The sequence below is a fragment of the Pan paniscus genome, chromosome 2 (genome assembly GCF_029289425.2).
Source record: "Pan paniscus chromosome 2, NHGRI_mPanPan1-v2.0_pri, whole genome shotgun sequence".
Lineage (NCBI taxonomy): Eukaryota > Metazoa > Chordata > Mammalia > Primates > Hominidae > Pan > Pan paniscus.
Window position 1 is genome coordinate 180,774,796 of NC_085926.1, and position 22,014 is coordinate 180,796,809.

General features: G+C 37.0%; 1 protein-coding gene across 5 annotated transcripts in view; it reads left to right on the forward strand.

The window, feature by feature from the left end:
• The window catches only part of ATP11B (ATPase phospholipid transporting 11B (putative)), a 129,190-nt gene extending 115,063 nt beyond the window's left edge, over positions 1-14,127 (forward strand). The window contains exons 30-31 of one of the 5 annotated variants that reach the window (XM_034957772.2): positions 4,956-5,089; positions 9,133-9,147. In XM_034957772.2, the coding sequence (XP_034813663.1) occupies positions 4,956-5,061 (106 nt within the window). In that variant the 3' untranslated portion in view covers positions 5,062-5,089; positions 9,133-9,147. Of the gene's footprint in view, positions 1-4,955 lie in introns of all 5 variants that reach the window. The other 4 variants (XM_034957769.2, XM_034957771.2, XM_063602614.1 and 1 more) reach the window with 4 other exon arrangements.
• Positions 14,128-22,014: the final 7,887 nt, after the last annotated feature.

Below are 22,014 nucleotides of genomic sequence, written 5' to 3' on the forward strand. Positions count from 1 at the left end.
TAAGGCTTCTTTCCAAATAACTCCTTGAAGGCCATGCAAGGTGCTCACTTTGATTATCCAGTATATAGAACACCTTTAAGGGCAAAAGACCTAGCATGGTTAATTGTTTGACAGTTATTATCTAAACTTTAAAAAACAAAAACCTTTATTTGATTTGATAGAATGTCATAGGTGTGACTAAAAAATGTTAGAAATGTGAGACATTTTTCTAAAATTTATAAGATTTAAGGAAGGTTGTAAGGTTTCAGGAAAATATTTTGTATAAGCAATAAGAAATGTCTTAGTGTTTATTGTCATTGACATGAAAATAATGGAAATAAAAGCAGTGAGCCAGAATTTATTCCAAAAGGCAATTTCTGTGAAGATAAGCATTTTTATTATCTGTGCATAGTCATGTTGAATAGACATAGTTGTTTTGCTTGACAGCCTTTCTAGCACTAAATTATGTGGTCATTCCTGGGAGCAAGTGTGGTGGAAAGTGAGGCTTACCAATCACAACTTCTAGTAAATTAAAAGTTACCTCTTGGTACCACTAGGTGGGGTCTCACTCCCATTACTATGCTTTTTTTTCTTTTCTATTATTTATAAGTGGTCTCCCAAAACATGTAATGATTTCCCCCAAAAATGTAATGATTTCCTCTCCTTACTTTGAATGAAATGGGCTCTAAATGCTCCACTCCCGTTCTCCTCACCCAATTATACTGGCAACTATGTCTATACAGGTACTCTGGCCCGAGCTCCCAGTTCCTGAATATTGAGATCAAAGATGTATATATGGGAAAGTAGTAGAGCTTGGAGGTTTGCTAGAGAACAGTATAGCATTTTCTATAGATAGCTTTACAGAAACACAGCCAACATTCAGCATTTTAAAAGCAGCTGAGGCTGGCCACGGTGGCTCATGCTTATAATCCTAGCACTTTGGGAGGCTGAGGTGGGCGGATTGTCTGAGCTCAGAAGATTGAGACCAGCCTGGGCAACATGGTGAAACTTCATCTCTACTAAAATACAAAAAATTAGCTGGGCGTGGTGGTGTGTGCCTGTAGTCCCGGCTACTCAGGAGGCTGAGTCATGAGAATTGCTTGAACCCAGGAGGCGGAGGTTGCAGTGAACCAAGATCACACCACTGCACTCCAGCCTCCAGCCTGGGCAACAGAGTGAGACTCGGTCTCCAGAAAAAAAAAACAAAAAACAAAAAAAAACAAGCAGCTGAGTTCTTTTTTTTTTCTTTAGAGAAAAAAGGAAACATATACATACAAACTATATATACACATATATATACACTTAGTTCAAAAAGTGATCTGAAGAAGTCATTTCTTAAAATTTTTGACATTTCAAGATGTTCACCTTCTCTGTTGGGATGTCCATATTTTAATAACTGTCCTTCAGTTTTAAAGCAAAGGATGGCCAGGCTCAGTAGCTCACACCTGTAATCCCAGCACTTTGAGAGGCTGAGGTGGGAGGACCACTGGAGGCCAGGAGTTTGAGACCAGCCTGGGCCATATAGTAAGACCCTGTCTCTACTAAAATTAAAAATTAGCCTGACATGATGACGCACACCTGTAGTAGCTACCCAGGAGGCTGAGGTGAAAGGATTGCTTGAGCCCAGGAGGTTGAGACTGCAGTGAGCTAGGATCGATTGTGCCACTGCACTCCAGCCTGGATGACAGAGCAAGACCCTGTCTCTAAAAATAATAAAAATAAAGTGAAAGGTGATGAATGCAAAGCAAGATGATTACCAGGGTCAGATCCAGACCAAGGCAGTGTCTTGCACATATATGGATATTCAAGCGCTGGCTACCTTCTGGGTGTCATCTCGATGAATTTCTCCCAGTTGATTGAGCACCAGCTTTGAGCAAAGCACATGTTGTTAAACTAAAAAGTGTCAGACAAGATCCTTGCTCTTTTGAGTTTCTGGTTTAGTTCTCTCCAAGTAAATGTGGTAAAGGACCAGTTTGTTATTTTCTTGTTTTGTTTTAATTTCCAGTTTATCTTGAGCCAGTGCTTTTACAAATACAATAAAAATGAATTATAGGAAAATTAAATCTAAAAGATATATAAAATAAGCCCCAATTTTTAAATTATTGAATTTAACAGTTATAAACATACTTTGTCCAACTGCTGTAAAAATTTCTAAGCTCTTATTCTCACAGATTAGAAATGCTTATTTCTTCATGGGCCAGTAATAGTGTTTATGGATCAGCATTAATCTATGGACCACACTGTGAGTCACAACTGGTCTTTTTGCAAGGGGACAGTACCACTCCCTTACACTTAGGCTAAGCTTCTGCGGAATACACACCACACTGCTGCCCACACATAGCCACTCTTTCTCCTCCTTCAGCCTGGAATATCTTTTCTCCCCCATCTCCTGCTATTGAAATGCCCCCCCGCCAAGTCCTTTAAGATGTATTTTAAATGCCACCTTTTTCATCAAATCTTCATGCCCTCCCACCAGTACCACTAACAGCAGCTGGGTTTGAGCTTTCCCTCCTATTTTCTGAGTAGTCTGCCTCATATAATCATAAGGCAGGAAGTGCTATGGTAAAGGGGTTTGGGCTCTGCAAGCAAAGAAACCAAGATTCAAGCCCCAGATTAAGTGGGTGACCTTGAACAAATTCTTAACGGTTTCCTCATCTGTAAACTGGGGATGATCATGATACCTATTCCTAAGGGCTGTTTAAGTTTTCAGTGAGACAATCCATGAGAAGCATCTTACATAGTCACTGGGGCATACGTGGTGAGCACTCCACTAATGTAACTGCTGTTGGTATGTCTTCCTGACTTGTCCTCTCTCCCACCTTCTTCCTTACCTTTAGCTCACCGGATTGAGCACAGGGTTACTATCCCCTGTGGAAAGTGGCACAGTACCTTGCTCAATAAATAGAAGTTTAAGTGCTTGTGCCAATTAAGTGATACAAATAAGCAGTGAAATAGAATCAGAGAAAGAGATGACTCATAGTTGGAGAGGTGAGGGAAGTTAATGGAGACGGTAGGATTTAAGCTGAACACTGATGTAGGGGTCAGCATTCTGACCCTGATTGATGGCAGGCCCCGACACGTGCCCACAGGCAGGGAACACTGGTTGGCTGGAGTGGAGACTGCACCAGAGCATTGGGAAGCAGAGCAGGAAAGGCAGCCTGGGGTCAGGCTGTAAAGGGCCTTCAAGGCTTCATGGGGTGTGGGGCTTTATCCTTTGAGCATGTAGGAGCCCTGGAGTCTGGGTTGCTACAAGGGGTAAATTTGAGATTGGGAAAACTGGAGTCCAGGGACCCAAAGAGAATACTGGAAAACTGATGAAATCTTGTTACCTAAACCAGCATTTCCTAAACTGTTCCTCTGAATATGAATGATCCTCCTGGTGTTGCTTAATGTTTGCTGGTTGTGGGGTGGGGGTGTATGGTTTCTCCCACTAAGAAAATGAGTGGAGAATTATGATATCTCAGGCTTCCCCTATGGAGATGACCATGTATCCTGACTTGACAGTCCTCTACTTTAAAAGTCTGTTTAGAACTTTGTTAAATTAGTGTTTCCCAAATTTAATTGAACACTGACCCCCTTTTTTTTTCATGAAATGTCTGTAAATATCTTACAAAACACAGTTTAAGAAACTGTGCCCTAAACAATTCTAAACCAAGAGTATTGTAACGAAAGAACAAGTCAAGTTTGGCTCTTTCTCAGTGCTTAGCTGATCCTAGGACACTGTCATCAGGCAGTTGCCAGATAAGAACCATGTTGTTTCACACTGTGTGGTGTTGAATCTTCTGAGCATGGATCTTGCAGGACATCAGCAGTTGTTTACATTCAGAATGCCAGGTTTCTGTTCCATCACGTCCGTCTCTTCTGTTCATTGTGAGCATCTCCACAAACATCCTCTGTTGCCTGCACCCAACACATGGTGATTCCCAACCTTCGTGGAAGTGCAGCCCTGTATTTATTCTCCTTCTCTATCCTCAAAAGATGTGTTACGTAGGATGTTATATATGTAAAAGAAGGTGAATTGAAATAAGGTGTTTTTTTTTTAAAACAACAGCCCTTGAAAAATTTCGGAGCATCCTTGACAAACAAAACCAGGGTTGGGATTCATCGAGCTACGTGGTCATACCATCTTTCCCCCTCATTTTTACTCAGTTAAAATTGTTAGTCGTGTGGAATAAAATTGTCTTGCTGGGCTATTTATGCCTGAATCAACATAAATCTTGCATACTTTCAGAAAGTAATTCAGTTTCAAATCTTGATAGTACTAGTTATTCACTTGTTTAATAAATTTTAATTTATTTAACTGTTACAAAGCAGGATGAGCTGATGATGGGATGATTGCCACTTAAAAGTTTTTAGCAATTTGTGATAAATGATGCTTTTTTCAAAGATAAGTATGGAGTGGATCTATGTAGAGGGCTTAGAACCTGGCACATAGTAAAGCATACGTAAAGTGTATTCTGCCATTGTTGTTGTTACTGAACATTGGGGTGAGGTCCTGCCTGATTGTTATTTCCCAGTCTTAAAGATAATTCATACTCCACTTATCTCAATTGTTGGACATTGTTCATTGAAATTGCAGGCTAGACATTTTTAATTGAAATTGCAGGAGCATTTCACCTAAAGAAAAACTCCATGCAGAATTGGAATTCATTACATTCCTGAGTGGTTGATGGAAATCATTTTGACCATAATAAATGATTAAAATGAAACATTAAAAGTAGATTTACATAATATCCAGCTTCTTAATTTATATAATTATTTTACTAGACCTCTAATTTAGGATACAAGGCTTTAAAATAATTTTGGATGGTTATACTCTAGTAAATTAAAGCCTTTCATATGTTTCCCATATTATAGAAAAACATGTAGGTTTATATATGTTACCTTTGATTTGAAAGTGCTTGTTGTAATGTTCTAATGCTTTTCAGAAGTCCAAATCTTTAAACAACTGATGTTTTCTGCTTCACCTCCCTCAGCTTACTGAAACAAATGCAGGTATCAAGTGCTTGGACTCCATGTGCTGTTTCCCGGAAGGAGAAGCAGCGTGTGCATCTGTTGGAAGAATGCTGGAACGAGTTATAGGAAGATGTAGTCCGACCCACATCAGCAGGTGTGAAATCTCTCTAAGTAGCCTTTGCTGCAGATGAGTATCCTATCTGGAACAGGATGAACCTGCCGCTCTAGATACCTAATAAATCAGCAGCTGGTTTTACCAACTGAAGCAGGAAGTCTGCTATTTATTAGCGCTCTTTGGTGGTAGATTTCACTTTGTGGCTTTCGGGTAAGGGCTTTTTCACTCACAAAGGAAGAGAAAGCACCTTTGAAGAGACTTCATCTAATGAACAAAAAATTTTGTTTCATAATCTTTCTAAAATGTGCTCAGTAGGAGTGTGTTTATGGTACTCTTTTATGGTTTGTATAACTTTCTTTTTTAAATTATACATATACTATTTCCTTTTTATTTTTTTAAAATTTTTTTGCTTTTTGTCTTTACAAAATAATCTCAACATAACAGTGAAGTCAAAGGCTTTCCTTTTCTTACTCTGTATGTATATTTTCCAGTTGGTTATTTGAGGCTTTGAGGTATTTATAAACACAAAAGGCTGTATTTCTGCTCCCCTACCTCTTCTTATGTCTGTAATGAAGTTTTGAAATGAGTCATGATTTTTAAGTTTCTTTTGCTTGGTATTTATTGTCTAATTAAAAGTGTATGAGTTAGAACAGGCTTTTTAAATTATGGAGTAAAAGAATCTTAGCATTTTTGTCCCCTCCTAAATCTGTTTCTTGAATGAGATTTATCAACATGCCTGCTGTTGTGCACCATAACAAAAAAAAACCACCTTTTGGTAAACACCATTTAAAATTCATTTAAACTTGCAATGGATTTATTTATTCATACATTTCCCCAAGAGTTATATCACTATTTAGAGGATGTTAGGGGGTAGAAAGAGCTTTTTCCACACTTGGTGTTCTTTAGGTGAATGATACCATATTCTCAAAATCAGGGCAGCAGTACACGGTATGCATGGAGGTACAAATGGGCAGGGAGAGATGTTGGTTCCCATTGTCCCAAATGTGCTACATGAATATTAGCACTTTCTACATGTGCCAGGGCTTGGAAAAGGTTGGAAATTACCCCAGGAACAGGTTATAAAGAGTGAAGAAGGCACTACTCCTATCTACTGGAAAAAGGATTTTTATTATTTGGTTAGCTTTGTGTTTTAAAAAAATGATGAGTATGATATCATTCATCTGTTATAAAATTCAGGTAACTTTTACTGGTGAACTTGTTAGTTCTCACTTTAGCTTTAGCTTAGCCATGCCTTTATGATACAATTGAATTTATAAATAGCATTCTTATGTTAACATAATGTCTGTGGTTTCAATCCCCGTTTATTCTGACTTGATTATAACATGTGATCTGAAATATTTCCATAATGCTGTGATACCATTTTGTAGTAATTTCATTCCACGTAGAAGGATGAGCACTTAAACTCTGGGACTTTGTTATGATTTACATAATCGTATTATAAAATGTGGCTCTGTCATGTACCTAGGCTAGCAAATTTCCCAAAGTTCCAAAAGAGCTTGATTTATAATATTATTTTACCTAATAACATAGCTTCATTGCACAGAATCAAGATAGGAGTTAGACTAAGATACAATAGAACCTCTACAGAATTTTTTCAACTTCTCCTTCAATGGAAATTTCTCTTTAATGACAATATACGTTTTTGTTAATGATTTTTTAAAAATCATTAGAATTAATTTTAAATGAGCCCCAGATTTTTTCTGCTATATACATATATCCATTTTCTTGATATCGATTATGGTAATATGCCCCCATTATTCTTTACATAGCCATTTTGATGCAGCATTACCTCTTTTGAACCTGCCCCAGGAGTTATTGAATTTACTTTGACATGTTCTCTTAAAGGTAGCTATTATCATCTATCCTTCTTTTCACTTAAAATTGTGCCATATTGTTTTTTTCTGAATTTTTTTATTCTCCTAATAAAATGTTTAACTTAGTAATTAATATCATATTAGACTATAAATGCCCTTCCAGTTTTCTCCAACATCACAGGTTATATTATTGGTTACTATTATTTTCTTACCCTTTTTCTCATGTGAATAATCTAGAAGGTCTTTTCAGACCTGTTCATTCTTTTCTAGGGGATAAAGTCATATAATAACACCAAGCTACCTGGTGCTTTTCAAGGGCTATGTGAAAATTGCCATAGATGCATCAATATTGTATTTAAACTTTCAAAGTCATTTTAATACATAGAGTTCTGTTTTTGTTTACATATAATTGTATTTGTGAAATGTGTTGGGCATTTCCATTGTGACTTTAGAGCAGCATCTATTCTATGTTTCTATTTCATGTCTAATTTAAGAGATAGGGCAAGTCTGAGACTGCCATTCCAAGATGTAGAAGCCGTTAGCTGTGTGTTCCATTGCCATAGTAAAGTCAAGAGTAATGGGCATCACTTGAGAAATGCCACCAGTGTTTTTATATGACAGATTTCTTTGGTGATTACATTTGTACCATCCAGGCACAAAAATTCGACTTACATTTTATTAATTGATGTTGTCAATGAAGTATCCCATATTGCAAGCTCAGTTTCAAAGAGAGCATCATGGTGCTATATAAAGGATATGCCATGTTGCACCCTAAAGAGCTGGATTTTAGCAATAAAAGATTTTCTGTTCGTGTATTACTAACAGTTAAGCTACTGTATCCTCATCAAAACTATCTTCTAAATAGAAAGTAATATGTAGTTCAAGTGTTTAATGTTCTGTCAAAAATTATATTTAACATATGAATGCACATGTGTGCTTTGAAAAAAAATTTAAAATGAAGGAGACTTTACCTAATAAGATTATTCTGTGTAAGCAATGTGGAAAGAAGGAAAACTAATATAAAGTATTGGCAGTTTGGAATTGGACATCTGACTCTGGATAATTGGAGTATTGATAGCTGTTATCGTTAAAAGTTATAGTTAAAAGCATACTTGTCCCCTGTAAATACTTACTCTTTAAGAAATTTTCATCTTCTCATTTTATTCATTTATTCTGCAAATACTGGGTGCCCAATATACGTCAGACACAGTTCTAGATGCTAGGGAGACAGTAGTGAACAAGTCCTTCCCTAACCTAAGGTAGATACTGTTCCAGCTTTTCTAGAAACTAGTCGAATTAAAGTTGAGCTACATACAAACTTAGCATCTCTGGGAAAGAGAAAATATTTGACAAAGGTGAATTGGGGCCTTTTTTAATGCTCATCTCTTCCTGTAACATCTCTGTTTAGGGAAGGTGGGAACCCTGGAAAAAGTTACATAAAATGTATTTATTGTTAAATGTGTTTAGTCTCATAAGAAAAGCAATGTTTCACTTGGTAATCCTAATACTGTCCTTGAACTAGGTTAGTCTGTTTTAAGCATGGCAGGCTACTTTTGGTCTTGAGTTATTTTAGCTTAAATTAACTCAAGCTAATTTAAGTTTACAGCTGCACATAAAGTATTATGTAATGACTTGCTTTAGGGCCTTATCATTCAAACACCAGTTAACTTTTCCAGACCAGTAGAGGATCGTTTGTTCTTATTAAGTGAAAACGCTAGTGACCTACAGGTATCTTTGATGCCTTTTGAATACATCATTCACTACATTCAAGCTAATTATGCTGAAGTCTTTAGAATAGGATTTATAGCTGAAATGAAATGATCAATCATAGGAACATACTACTGTTTCATTCCAAAGCCTTTGGTAAGTGGGATTTGGGTTTGTTTTTGTAAACTGAACTTTTCAGTAAAACAATGTGCATAACTCTTAATAACATACTTCTTATTGAATTGTTAACACTTTAAAAGCAGCTCATGCTTTACTACATATAGAAACTGTTTTAATGCTAATGAATGTTTGAATTTTGGCTAATATTTTTATATGATGACTAGAGCATTATTTTTCCCAAGTTTTTATATAATATAAATAGAAAGTTTGGGCATTCGATACTAGTATGAAGAACCTCTCTTTAGTATTTAAATGAATCAATCAGTGATTGCATTTGGGTCCTAAGTTTTAGAGTAAATTTTTTTCTCAATTAAAACATAGGTCCTGGTGAGCCAAACTTTTCTCTTATTGTTACTTTAGATCATGGAGTGCATCGGATCCTTTCTATACCAACGACAGGAGCATCTTGACTCTCTCCACAATGGACTCATCTACTTGTTAAAGGGGCAGTAGTACTTTGTGGGAGCCAGTTCACCTCCTTTCCTAAAATTCAGTGTGATCACCCTGTTAATGGCCACACTAGCTCTGAAATTAATGTCCGAAATCTTTGTAGTAGTTCATACCCACTCAGAGTTATAATGGCAAACAAACAGAAAGCATTAGTACAAGCCCCTCCCAACACCCTTAATTTGAATCTGAACATGTTAAAATTTGAGAATGAGACATTTTTCATCTCTTTGTCTGGTTTGTCCCTTGTGCTTATGGGACTCCTAATGGCATTTCAGTCTGTTGCTGAGGCCATTATATTTTAATATAAATGTAGAAAAAAGAGATAAATCTTAGTAAAGAGTATTTTTTAGTATTAGCTTGATTATTGACTCTTCTATTTAAATCTGCTTCTGTAAATTATGCTGAAAGTTTGCCTTGAGAACTCTATTTTTTTATTAGAGTTATATTTAAAGCTTTTCATGGGAAAAGTTAATGTGAATACTGAGGAATTTTGGTCCCTCAGTGACCTGTGTTGTTAATTCATTAATGCATTCTGAGTTCACAGAGCAAATTAGGAGAATCATTTCCAACCATTATTTACTGCAGTATGGGGAGTAAATTTATACCAATTCCTCTAACTGTACTGTAACACAGCCTGTAAAGTTAGCCATATAAATGCAAGGGTATATCATATATACAAATCAGGAATCAGGTCCGTTCACCGAACTTCAAATTGATGTTTACTAATATTTTTGTGACAGAGTATGAAGACCCTATAGTGGGTAAATTAGATACTATTAGCATATTATTAATTTAATGTCTTTATCATTGGATCTTTTGCATGCTTTAATCTGGTTAACATATTTAAATTTGCTTTTTTTCTCTTTACCTGAAGGCTCTGTGTATAGTATTTCATGACATCGTTGTACAGTTTAACTATATCAATAAAAAGTTTGGACAGTATTTAAATATTGCAAATATGTTTAATTATACAAATCAGAATAGTATGGGTAATTAAATGAATACAAAAAGAAGAGCCTCTTTCTGCAGCCAACTTAGACTTGCTCTTCCCTTTCTATAAGCTAGATTTTAGAATAAAGGGTTTCAGTTAATAATCTTATTTTCAGGTTATGTCATCTAAATTATAGCAAACTACCACAATACAGTGAGTTCTGCCAGTGTCCCAGTACAAGGCATATTTCAGGTGTGGCTATGGAATGTAAAAATGCTCAACTTGTATCAGGTAATGTTAGCAATAAATTAAATGCTAAGAATGATTAATCGGGTACATGTTACTGTAATTAACTCATTGCACTTCAAAACCTAACTTCCATCCTGAATTTATCAAGTAGTTCAGTATTGTCATTTGTTTTTGTTTTATTGAAAAGTAATGTTGTCTTAAGATTTAGAAGTGATTATTAGCTTGAGAACTATTACCCAGCTCTAAGCAAATAATGATTGTATACATGTTAAGAAAATGGTTAAATGCGGTTTTACCAAGTTTTCCCTTGAAAATGTAATTCCTTTATGGAGATTTATTGTGCAGCCCTAAGCTTCCTTCCCATTTCATGAATATAAGGCTTCTAGAATTGGACTGGCAGGGGAAAGAATGGTAGAGACAGAAATTAAGACTTTATCTTTGTTTGCTTGTAAACTATTATTTTCTTGCTAATGTAACATTTGTCTGTTCCAGTGATGTAAGGATATTAAGTTATTAAGCTAAATATTAATTTTCAAAAATAGTCCTTCTTTAACTTAGATATTCCATAGCTAGATTTAGGAAGATCTGTTATTCTGGAGGTACTAAAAGAATAATACAACATACAATGTTTGCATTCACGAATTCATGTTCCAGAAGAGGAAATAATGAAGATATACTCAGCAGAGTACTATAGTGGAGGATATGGAAATTTGCTCATAAAATCTCTTATAAAATGTGCATATAACAAAATGACATCCAGTAGGCCTGCATTACATTTACATGACCGTGTTTATTTGCCATCAAATAAACTGAGTACTGACACCAGACAGACTCCAAAGTCATAAAATAGCCTATGACCAACTGCAGCAAGACAGGAGGTCAGCTCGCCTATAATGGTGCTTAAAGTGTGATTGATGTAATTTTCTGTACTCACCGTTTGAAGTTAGTTAAGGAGAACTTTATTTTTTTAAAAAAAGTAAATGGCATCCACTAGTGTGCTCATCCTGAACTGTTACTCCAAATCCACTCCGTTTTTAAAGCAAAATAATCTTGTGATTTTTAAGAAAAGAGTTTTCTATTTATTTAAGAAAGTAACAATGCAGTCTACAAGCTTTCAGTAGTTTTCTAGTGCTATATTCATCCTGTAAAACTCTTACTTCGTAACCAGTAATCACAAGGAAAGTGTCCCCTTTGCATATTTCTTTAAAATTCTTTGGAAAGTATGATGTTGATAATTAACTTACCCTTATCTGCCAAAACCAGAGCAAAATGCTAAATATGTTATTGCTAATCAGTGGTCTCAAATCGATTTGCCTCCCTTTGCCTCGTCTGAGGGCTGTAAGCCTGAAGATAGTGGCAAGCACCAAGTCAGTTTCCAAAATTGCCCCTCAGCTGCTTTAAGTGACTCAGCACCCTGCCTCAGCTTCAGCAGGCGTAGGCTCACCCTGGGCGGAGCAAAGTATGGGCCAGGGAGAACTACAGCTACGAAGACCTGCTGTCGAGTTGAGAAAAGGGGAGAATTTATGGTCTGAATTTTCTAACTGTCCTCTTTCTTGGGTCTAAAGCTCATAATATACAAAGGCTTCCAGACCTGAGCCACACCCAGGCCCTATCCTGATATCCTGAACAGGAGACTAAACAGAGGCAAATCAACCTTAGGAAATACTTGCATTCTGCCCTACGATTAGTACCAGGACTGAGGTCATTTCTACTGGAAAAGATAAGATTGTGAGATTGAACTTATCTGATCGCTTGAGACTCCTAATAGGCAGGAGTCAAGGCCACTAGAAAATTGACAGTTAAGAGCCAAAAGTTTTTTTTTAAAATATGCTACTCTGAAAATCTCGTGAAGGCTGTAGGAAAAGGGAGAATCTTCCATGTTGGTGTTTTTCCTGTAAAGATCAGTTTGGGGTATGATATAAGCAGGTATTAATAAAAATAACACACCAAAGAGTTATGTAAAACATGTTTTATTAATTTTGGTCCCCACCTACAGACATTTTATTTCTATCTTGAAATGAGTTATCTATTTTCATAAAAGTAAAACATTATTAAAGTGCTGTTTTATGTGAAATAACTTGAATGTTGTTCCTATAAAAAATAGATCATAACTCATATGTTTGTAATAATGGTAATTTAGATTTTTATGAGGAATGAGTTATCTGGAAATATTGTAGCAATACTTGGTTTAAAATTTTGGACCTGAGACACTGTGGCTGTCTAATGTAATCCTTTAAAAATTCTCTGCATTGTCAGTAAATGTAGTATATTATTGTACAGCTACCCATAATTTTTTAAAGTTTATGAAGTTATATTTATCAAATAAAAATTTTCCTATATAATTAAAAGTGTTCCTTTATTTAAGCATTTTAAGCCTGTCTCTGTTTATCACAACCTGCACTGCCAAACTTGTTTCAAGTTAAGTTTTACTGTATTTACCCTTCATTATAGTACAGGGATATCATTTATGCCTTTCACTGACTGCAGTTTTTTAAAATGTAGTTCTTAACCAGCTTTTATAGATCATCATCAGTACAACTCCTGGAAAAGGCTCTGATAGGAATGTGCCAGCTGTAGATACCAGCATACCTCAACTAGAAATTGCATCATTCATGAAAAGCCAGCCAAGAGCACTTGTGAATTTGGAAATGGCCTGGTTCATAGAAAATATGTGCTTTTTTTAAAATATAGAACTGATTGATAGAATGTATACGTCCATATAAAATATTCCAGCTTCCTGACACCCAGTTATTTTCACTGCTTCCTCGGTTGCAAAAGTTAGTTAGAACAGACATAATTGTCTAATCTACATCTGCTTAAAAAGTTAAGCTGTTGTCTTTGCCCAGTTTTTAGTATTTGCAAAGGATGACAATGCATGGTTTATGTAATGTATTTTTGAGATGTAATAAGAATACGATCCTAGACAAATCAGTTTAGGCATCTGTTTTTATATTTAAAAAGGAGTGTTTGTTTGGACTATCTTTAGGGCGACTACTGTCTTTAACTTCTAATACAAGTAGAACATGATGACTAATAATGAATAAGAAATTATTTAGGACAAAAAAATTTTATTAGAAGCATCTCACTAGAAAATTAATTAGCGAATTCAAAAACAATTCAAGTTTTATATTGAAGAGCTGACTCACTCAAAGGAAAGGCTGTTGTAAATGGAGATAAGTCACCACACCTCTCTATGAACAGCCAGAGAGCCCTGTGATAAATCAAATTTTTAAATACTAATTATTATTTAAGGTAAAATGGTTTGTATTCAGATGTAATTTGTACACAGTAAAATGTATAGATTTTAGGATTATAGTAACTCACTTTTGATAAATCTCTACACCCATGTAACCCTTACCCCAAACCAGGTTAAGAACCCTTCCGTCATTCCTCAAGGTTCCCTTGTGCCTTTTGCAGTGAATTTATTCCCCTCTTGGTCCTGTCCCAGCAACCATTTTCTGATTTCTGTTGTCATCGATTAGTTTTGCCTACTCTTGAATTTTATGTAAATGAAATACACAGTGTGTCACTTTTGTGTCTGGCATTGTTGCTCAGCGTGTCTGTGGGACTCATCTACGTTGTGCCAGAACCCATGGTTTTCTTTTTGCTACTCGGTAGTGTTTCATTGCATGAATGTACCACAATTTGTCCTTTCTCCTCTTTATGGACATTTTTTTTTTACAGTTTGGGGCTATTATTGTTAAATAAAGTTATTATGAACATTCTTTGTGGACTTATGTTTTCACTTGTTTTGTGAAATAACTAGGAGTAGAATTGCAGGGTCATAGGGTAGGTTTATGTTTGTTTATAAGAAACTATCAAAAAGTTTTCCACAGTGGCTGTAGGTACTATTTTACACTCCCACCAGCAACTATGAGAGTTCCAGTTGCCAACATTTGGTGGTGTCTTTTTAATTTTAGCCATTCTAATAAAGTATCTCACTATGGTTATCATTTCCATGATGATGTTTAATCCTTTTCATATGCTCATTGGTGATTTATGATTTTTTCAAAATGTCTGTTCAAGTCTGGCCATTTTCTCATTAGGCTACTTTTCTTGTTACTGAATGGTAGGAATCCTTAAGGTAAGGATATAAGTCCTTTGTCTTATGTATGTATTGCTAGCATTTTTCCCCCAGTTTGTGGCTTGCCTATTTATTTTCTTAATTGTCACTCTGGGGAGCAGAAGTGTTGTTGTATTTTGATGAAGTCCAATTTTTTTCCTTTTATAGTTAGTTAGGTGATTTTCATGACTTCTAAAAACTCTGTCAACCCCAAGGTCATGAAGAAATTTTCCCGTGTTTTCTTCTGAAAGCATTAGTCTTCTTCTTAACTTTTATGTTTAGGTCAAAGATGATGATATCTCAAATTCATTTGAGTATGATGCAAGGCGGCAAGGAATGAGGATCTTCCTTCCCTGCAACTCCCCCCCACCCCACAAGGTTATCTGGTTTAACTCCATTTCTTTAAAATATTCTCCTCCTCCATTGAATTGGTATGGTGCCTCTGTTTAAAATGAATTGACTTTTCTAAAAAAAAAAAGGAAAACCTGATGTGGTTTTCATTTGTATTGCTCTGAATCATCTATACATCAATTTGGAAAGAACAGACATCTCAACAATATTGAGTCCTCCAATCCATGAACATGGTGTATCCATTTATTTAGGTTGTCTTTAATTTCTCTCAGTGGTGTTTGGTAGTCTTTAGGTATCTGGCAAATACTTTGTTAAAGTCCTAATTTTTTATGATTTTTTATGCTATGGTAAAGGGAATCACTTTCAAATTTATTTTCCTATTAGCCTTACTAGAACACAGAAATAAAATATGAAATAAGGGGCCAGGCGCAAGGGCTCACGCCTGTAATCCCAGCGCTTTGGGAGGCCAAGGCGGGCAGATCACAAGGTCAAGAGATCGAGACCATCCTGGCCAACATGGTGAAACACCGTCTGTACTAAAAATACAAAAATGAGCTGGGCGTGTTGGTGCACGCCTGTAGTCCCAGCTACTTGGGAGGCTGAGGCAGGAGAATCGCTTGAACCCAGGAGGCAGAGGTTGCAGTGAGCCAAGATCACACCATTGCACTCTAGCTTCGGCGACAGAGCGAGACCCTGTCTCACAAAAAAAAAAAAACGAAAAAAAAAAAAATAAGGATATGATCCTGGACAAATCAATTTTAACTTTGTTAACCTACAACCTTTCTATATTCACTCATTTGTTCCAGTAGGTTTTTTACTCCTTTTGTATAGAATCCTTTGGATTTTCACATACACAGTCACGTCATCTGAGAACTAAAAGGTTAATTTTTTTCTTTCCAATCTTTATGCCTAAAATTACTTGTTACTGCCCCGCACACTGGCTAGTACAGTGTGCTTAATACTGGTACAGTGTTCTATAGGCATGGTTAAAACCATGAATAGGTGTTGAATTTTGAAAAATGCTTTTTTTCCATTTACTGAGAGGATCATGTGATTTAATTTTTTTAGTTTGATAATACAGTGAATTACCTTGGCTGATTTTGGTTTTTTGTTTAAGAGACAGAGTCACCCCGCTGCCTAGGCTGGAGTGCAGTGGCACACTTATGGCTCCACTGCAGCCTGGAACTCCTGGGCTCAAGCAGTCCTCCCACTTCAGCCTCCCAAGTAGCTAGGATTACAGGCACTCACCACCACACCCAGCCAATTTTTAAATTTTTTGTAGAGACAAGAGTATCACTATGTTGCCCAGGCTGATCTCCAACTCCTGGGCTTAAGCAATCCTCCCACCTCAGCCCCCCAGAATGCTGGGACTACAGGCATGAGCCACCATACCCAGTCTACCTTGGTTGATTTTCAAATGTTAAACCAACTTTGCATCCCTAAAATAAATCCCACTTGGTTGTGATGTTTCTTACTACACTATGACCACCGCCCCTCACCCCCATTTATATCTACTTCCTCAGAAAATAGACCTACCTTTAAAGTATATCCAGAATTCAAATACATTCATATTTAGAGTGTTTGTCAACCTGGTTATCACCCTGGTCTAAGTCACCATCGTCTCAGGATAATTGCATTAACTCTTTAACTGACATATTAGTTCCGTATTGCTGCATAAAAAATTTCCCCAAAATTTTGCATCATAAAACAATAGACTTTATCCCAGTTTCTGTGGATCCAGGATATGGGTGCAGATTATCTGGGTACCAAAGCCTCAAGGTCTTTCACAAGGCTGCAGTCAAGCTGTCAGAGCTGCAGTATCACCTGAAGGCTCAACTGAGATTAAACCTGCAGCCAAGCTCATTAATGCGATTGTTTGTATTATTTAGTTCTTTATGGGTTGCTGTACTAAGGACTTTCAGTTTCTTACTGGCTGGCTGGCCAGAGACTGCTCTCAGTTCCTTCCCTCACGGACCTCTCGAAAAGGCAGCTTACAAAATGGCAGCTGGCTTGCAACCAAGTGAGCAAGAGAGGGCATGCAAGATGGAAGCTATTTATAACCTAATCTCAGAAGTGATGCCTCATCACTTTGCCATATTCCACTCATTAGAAGCAAGTCAGTAAGTCCAGACCATACGCAAGGGGAAGAGATTACACAAGAGTGTGAATCCCAGAAGGCAGGGACCATTGGGGGCATTTTAGAGGCTGCCTACCACAACTGATCCCCGACTTTCATCTTACCTCCACTCTACCCCCCGACACAACAGGATTTTTCTCAACACATCAGCTAAAGCAATTTTATTAAAACTTTAGTCAGGACTTGTTACACCTTTACTTAAAACCCTCCAATGACTTCCCACCTCACTGTAAAAGCCACAGCACTAATAATAGCCTACAAGGCCATATACAATTTGCTTCCTGTTATCTCTGACCTCATATATTACTCTCCTTACCCCCTCCTCCCCAGCCTGCTAGCCTCCTTGATATTCCTTAAACACGCCAGACTCATTGCCAACTCAGAGCCCTTACAGTTTCTATTTTCTCTGCCTACAAAGCCTTCTCAGACATATGCATGGCTTACCACCTCATTTTTTTAGGTGTTTATTCAGATGTGTCAGTGAGGCCCTACCTGACCACCCTGTTTAAAACTGCATATTCTCCTTACCCCTATCCTGCTTCATTTTCCCTCTGCAGCACTATACATCACACTGTATACTTGACTGATTTTGTTTATTACATCCCCAACACTAGAATGTAAGCTCCATGAGGGCAACTATTATTTGTTTTGTTCACTGCTGTATTCCCAGAATAATGCCTGGCACATTAAGGGCTTAAGAGACATTTATTTGAATAAGTTAGTGAATCACTTCTGAAAGCCATGGGGAGTTACTAGAGGATCTTAAGCCTTTTAGTTAAATCATCCTGACAACAGAAAAAGTGGTTGGAAGAGAAGCAGACAAAAGCCATAGAGAATATATAAAAAGCCACTGCAAACATCAAGGCAATGTGTGATGGGAATTCAAATGAAGGCGGTGGCACTAGGAATCAAGAACATTAGATTGACACATGAAATAGTGAGGCAAAATGTATGAGTGGTTCCAAAACTGATCTACAAATTCAACACAAACCCTATCAAAAAACCAGCTGGCTTCTCTTGCAAAAACTGACATGCAGATCTTATTATTTATATGGAAGTGCAAGAGACTCAGAGAGAAACCAAAACAGTCTTGAACAAAGTTGGAAGACACACTTCTTGATTCTAAAATTTTACTATAAAGTTATAGTAATCAAGACTGTGGTTCTGACATAAGGAAGGACATAGACAATACAATTGAGGATCCAAAAATAAATCCACACATTTATAGGCAACTGATTTTTAGCAAGGGTGCCAAGACATTCAGTGGGGAGAGAACCATCTTGTTAACAAATGGTGCAGGGACAATTGGATAGCCACAGGTAAAAGAATTAATTTGGACCCCTATCTCAGGCATTATACAGAAACTAACCTAAACAAATCAAATACCAAACAATAATCTGAAACTATAAAACTCTTAGACACATAAGTAAAAATCTTCTGACATTGGATTAGGCAATGGTGTGATACCTCAAGTACAAGCAACAAGAGAAAAAAATAGATAAAATTGAACTTAATAAAAATTAAACTTGGCCAGGCGTGGTGGCCCACGCCTGTAATCCCAGCACTTTGGGAGGCCGAGGTGGGCAGATCACGAGGTCAGGAGATTGAGACCATCCTGGCTAACACGGTGAAACCCCGTCTCTACTGAAAATACAAAAAAAAAAAAAAAAATTAGCCGGGCATGGTGGTACTTGCCTGTAGTCCCAGCAACTCGGGGGGCTGAGGCAGGAGAATCACTTGAACCCGGGAGGCAGAGGTTGCAGTGAGCTGAGATCACACCACTGTACCCCAGCCTGGGCGACAGAGCAAGACTCTGTCACAAAAAAAAAAAAAAAAAAAAAAAGAAAATTCAACTTTTATGCCATAAGATGCTATCAAGAAAGTGAAAAGACAATCCACAGAATAGTAGAAAATACTTGTAAGTCACATACCTGATAAAAGTCTAATATCTAGAGTATATAAAGAACTCTTACAAGTCAACAATAAAAGATAACCAAATTAGGCTGGGCATGGTGGCTCACGCTTGTAATCCTAGCAATTTGGGAGGCTGAGGTCGGAGGATCACTTGAGCCCAGGACTTCGAGATCAGCCTGGGCAACATAGTGAGACCTTGTCTCTACAAAAAAATGAGGCAAGAGGACTGCTTGAGCCTAGGAGGTCGAGGCTGCAATGAGCTGTATCATGCCACTGCACGCTCGCCTGGGTGATGGGAGTGAGACTCTGTCTCAACAACAACAACAACAAAAAATTTAAAAATGGGCATAAAACCTCCCAACAAAGAAAAGCCCAGGAACAAGATGACTTCACTGGAGAATTCTACCAAACATTTAAAAATTAACACCAATCATCTTCAAACTCTTTCAAAAAAATTGAAGAAAAAGGAACACTTCCAAACTCATTCTGTGAAGACAGCATTACTCTAATACCAAAGCCAAAGAGGCTGTAATACAAGACTATAGGCCAATATCCCTGATGAATATTGGTGTAAACATTCTCAACAAAATAGTAGCAAATTATACATCATGACCAAGTGAAAGTTCTACCTGGAATGAAAGAATGGTTCAACACAGAAAACTCAATCATCAAAATACACCACATTAACAGAATGAAAGACAAAAACCACACGATCACCTCAACTGATGCAGGAAAAAACATTTGACACGATTCAACACCCTTTCATGATTAAAACACTCAACAAGCTAAGAATAGAGGGAAAGTACATCAATATAATAAAGGTCCTATATGACATACCCATCACTATACACAATGGTCAAAGAGAAAGTTTTTCCTCTAAGATCAGAAACAAGACAAGGATGCCAGTTTTCACCACTTCTATTCAACACAGTACTGAAGTCCTAAGCAAAGGAATTAGGCAAGAAAACTAGATAAAGTCATTCAAATTGGAAAGGAAGAAATAAAATTATCTCTGCTCGCAGATGACATGATCTTATGTTAGAAAACCCTAAATAGTACACACACACACAGACTGTTTGAACTGTTAAGTTCAACAAAGTTACATGATACAAAACCCACACACCAAAATTGTTTGCATTTGTATACACTGACAATGAACAATCCAAAAAGAAAATTAAGAAAGCAATTTACAATAGCCTCAATAAACAACAACAAAAACCCTAAGAATAAACCTAACCAAGGAAAAGAAATTGCTAAAAGGAATTTAAGAAGACAAATGCATGGAAAGACATTGTGTTCAAGACTGGAAGACTTTGTATTGTTAAGATGTCAATACTATCCAAAGCAATCTACAGATTCAATGCAATCTCTATGAAAATGCCAATAGCATTTATTGTAAGAATGGAAAAATCCATCCTAAAATTCATATGGAATATCAAGGGATCCTGAATAGCCAAAACAATTAAGAAAAAAAAAAAAGGGAACAGGCTGGGCACGGTGGCTCACACCTGTAATCCCAGCACTTTGGGAGGCCGAGGTTGGTGGATCACCTGAGGTTGGGACTACTAGACCAGCCTGGGCAACGTGGTGAAACCCTGTCTCTACTAAAAATACAAAAAAAAAAAAAATTAGCCAGGTGTGGTGGCACACACCTGTAATCCCAGCTACTCAGGAGGCTGAGGCAGGAGAATTGCTTGAACCCGGGAGGTGGAGGTTGCAGTGAGCTGAGATCACACCACTGCATTCCAGCCTGGACAACAGAGCAAGACTCTGTCTCAAAAAAACAAAGAAAAAGAAAAAGAAAACAAAACAAAACATAAGAGGAAAGCTTTATGACACTGGACTTGGCAGTAATTTATTGGATATGACACCAAAAGCACAGGCAACAAAAGCAAAGATAGACAAATGGGTCTATATTAAACTTAAAAACTTTTGTGCATCAATGAACACAATCAACAGATTGAAAGGCAATCTATGGAATAGGAAAATGTATTTATAAATCATATACAAGGGGTTAATATCCAGAATACGTAAAGAATGCCTACAACTCAACAACAATAAAAATATCAAATAACCTGAATTTTTTAAGGGGCAAAGGACTTGACATTTCTCCAAAAATGATATGCAAATGGCCAACAAGTATATGAAAAAGTGCTCAACATCACTAATAATCAGAGAAATGCAAATCAAAGTTACAATGAGATGTCACCTCACACCCATTAGGATGGCTACTGTCAAAACAAGCAAACAAACAAGCAAACAAAAACAGAAAATAACAAATGTTCGAAAGGATGTGGAGAAGCTGAATCCCTTGTGCACTACTGGCAGGACTAAAATGGTGAAGCCACTGTGAAAAACAGTATGGCAGTTCCTTAACAAATGGAAAACAGAAATACCATATGATCCAACAATCCCACTTCTGGATATATACCAGAAGAATTAAAAACAGAGTATCAAAGCGATATTTGCACATTCATGTTCATAGAAGCACTATTCATAATAGGCAAGAGATGAAAGCAACTCAATGTCCATCAAAGGATAAATGGATACACACAATGTGGTATATACCTACAATGGAATATTATTCAATCATAAAAGTGAAGGAAATCCTATCACACGCATCAACATGAATGAATTTTGAGGACATTATGCTAAGTGAAGTCAGCCAATCACAAAAAGTACTATATGATTCTACTTATGTGAGGCATCGAAAGTAGTCAAATTTATAGAAAAATAATGCAGATTTGTGGTTACCTGGAGCCAAGGGGAGGGAAAAATGAGGAACTGTTTAATGGGAATAGAGTTTCAGTTTTGGAGGATGAAATAGTTCTGGGTATCTGTTGTACAACAATGTGCAAATAACACTACTGACTAACTTAAAAATGGTTAAGATGGTAAATGTTACGCTTTTTACCACAATCAAAAAAATATTTAGGCTGGGCACGGTAGCTCATACCTGTAATCCCAGCACTTTGGGAGGCCGAGGCAGGTGGATCGCCTGAGGTCGGGAGTTTCAGATCAACCTGACCAACATGGAGAAACCCCGTCTCTACTAAAAATACAAAAAATTAGCTGGGCTTGGTGGTGCGTGCCTGTAATCCCAGCTACTCAGGAGGCTGAGGCAGGAGAATTGCTTGAACCCGGAAG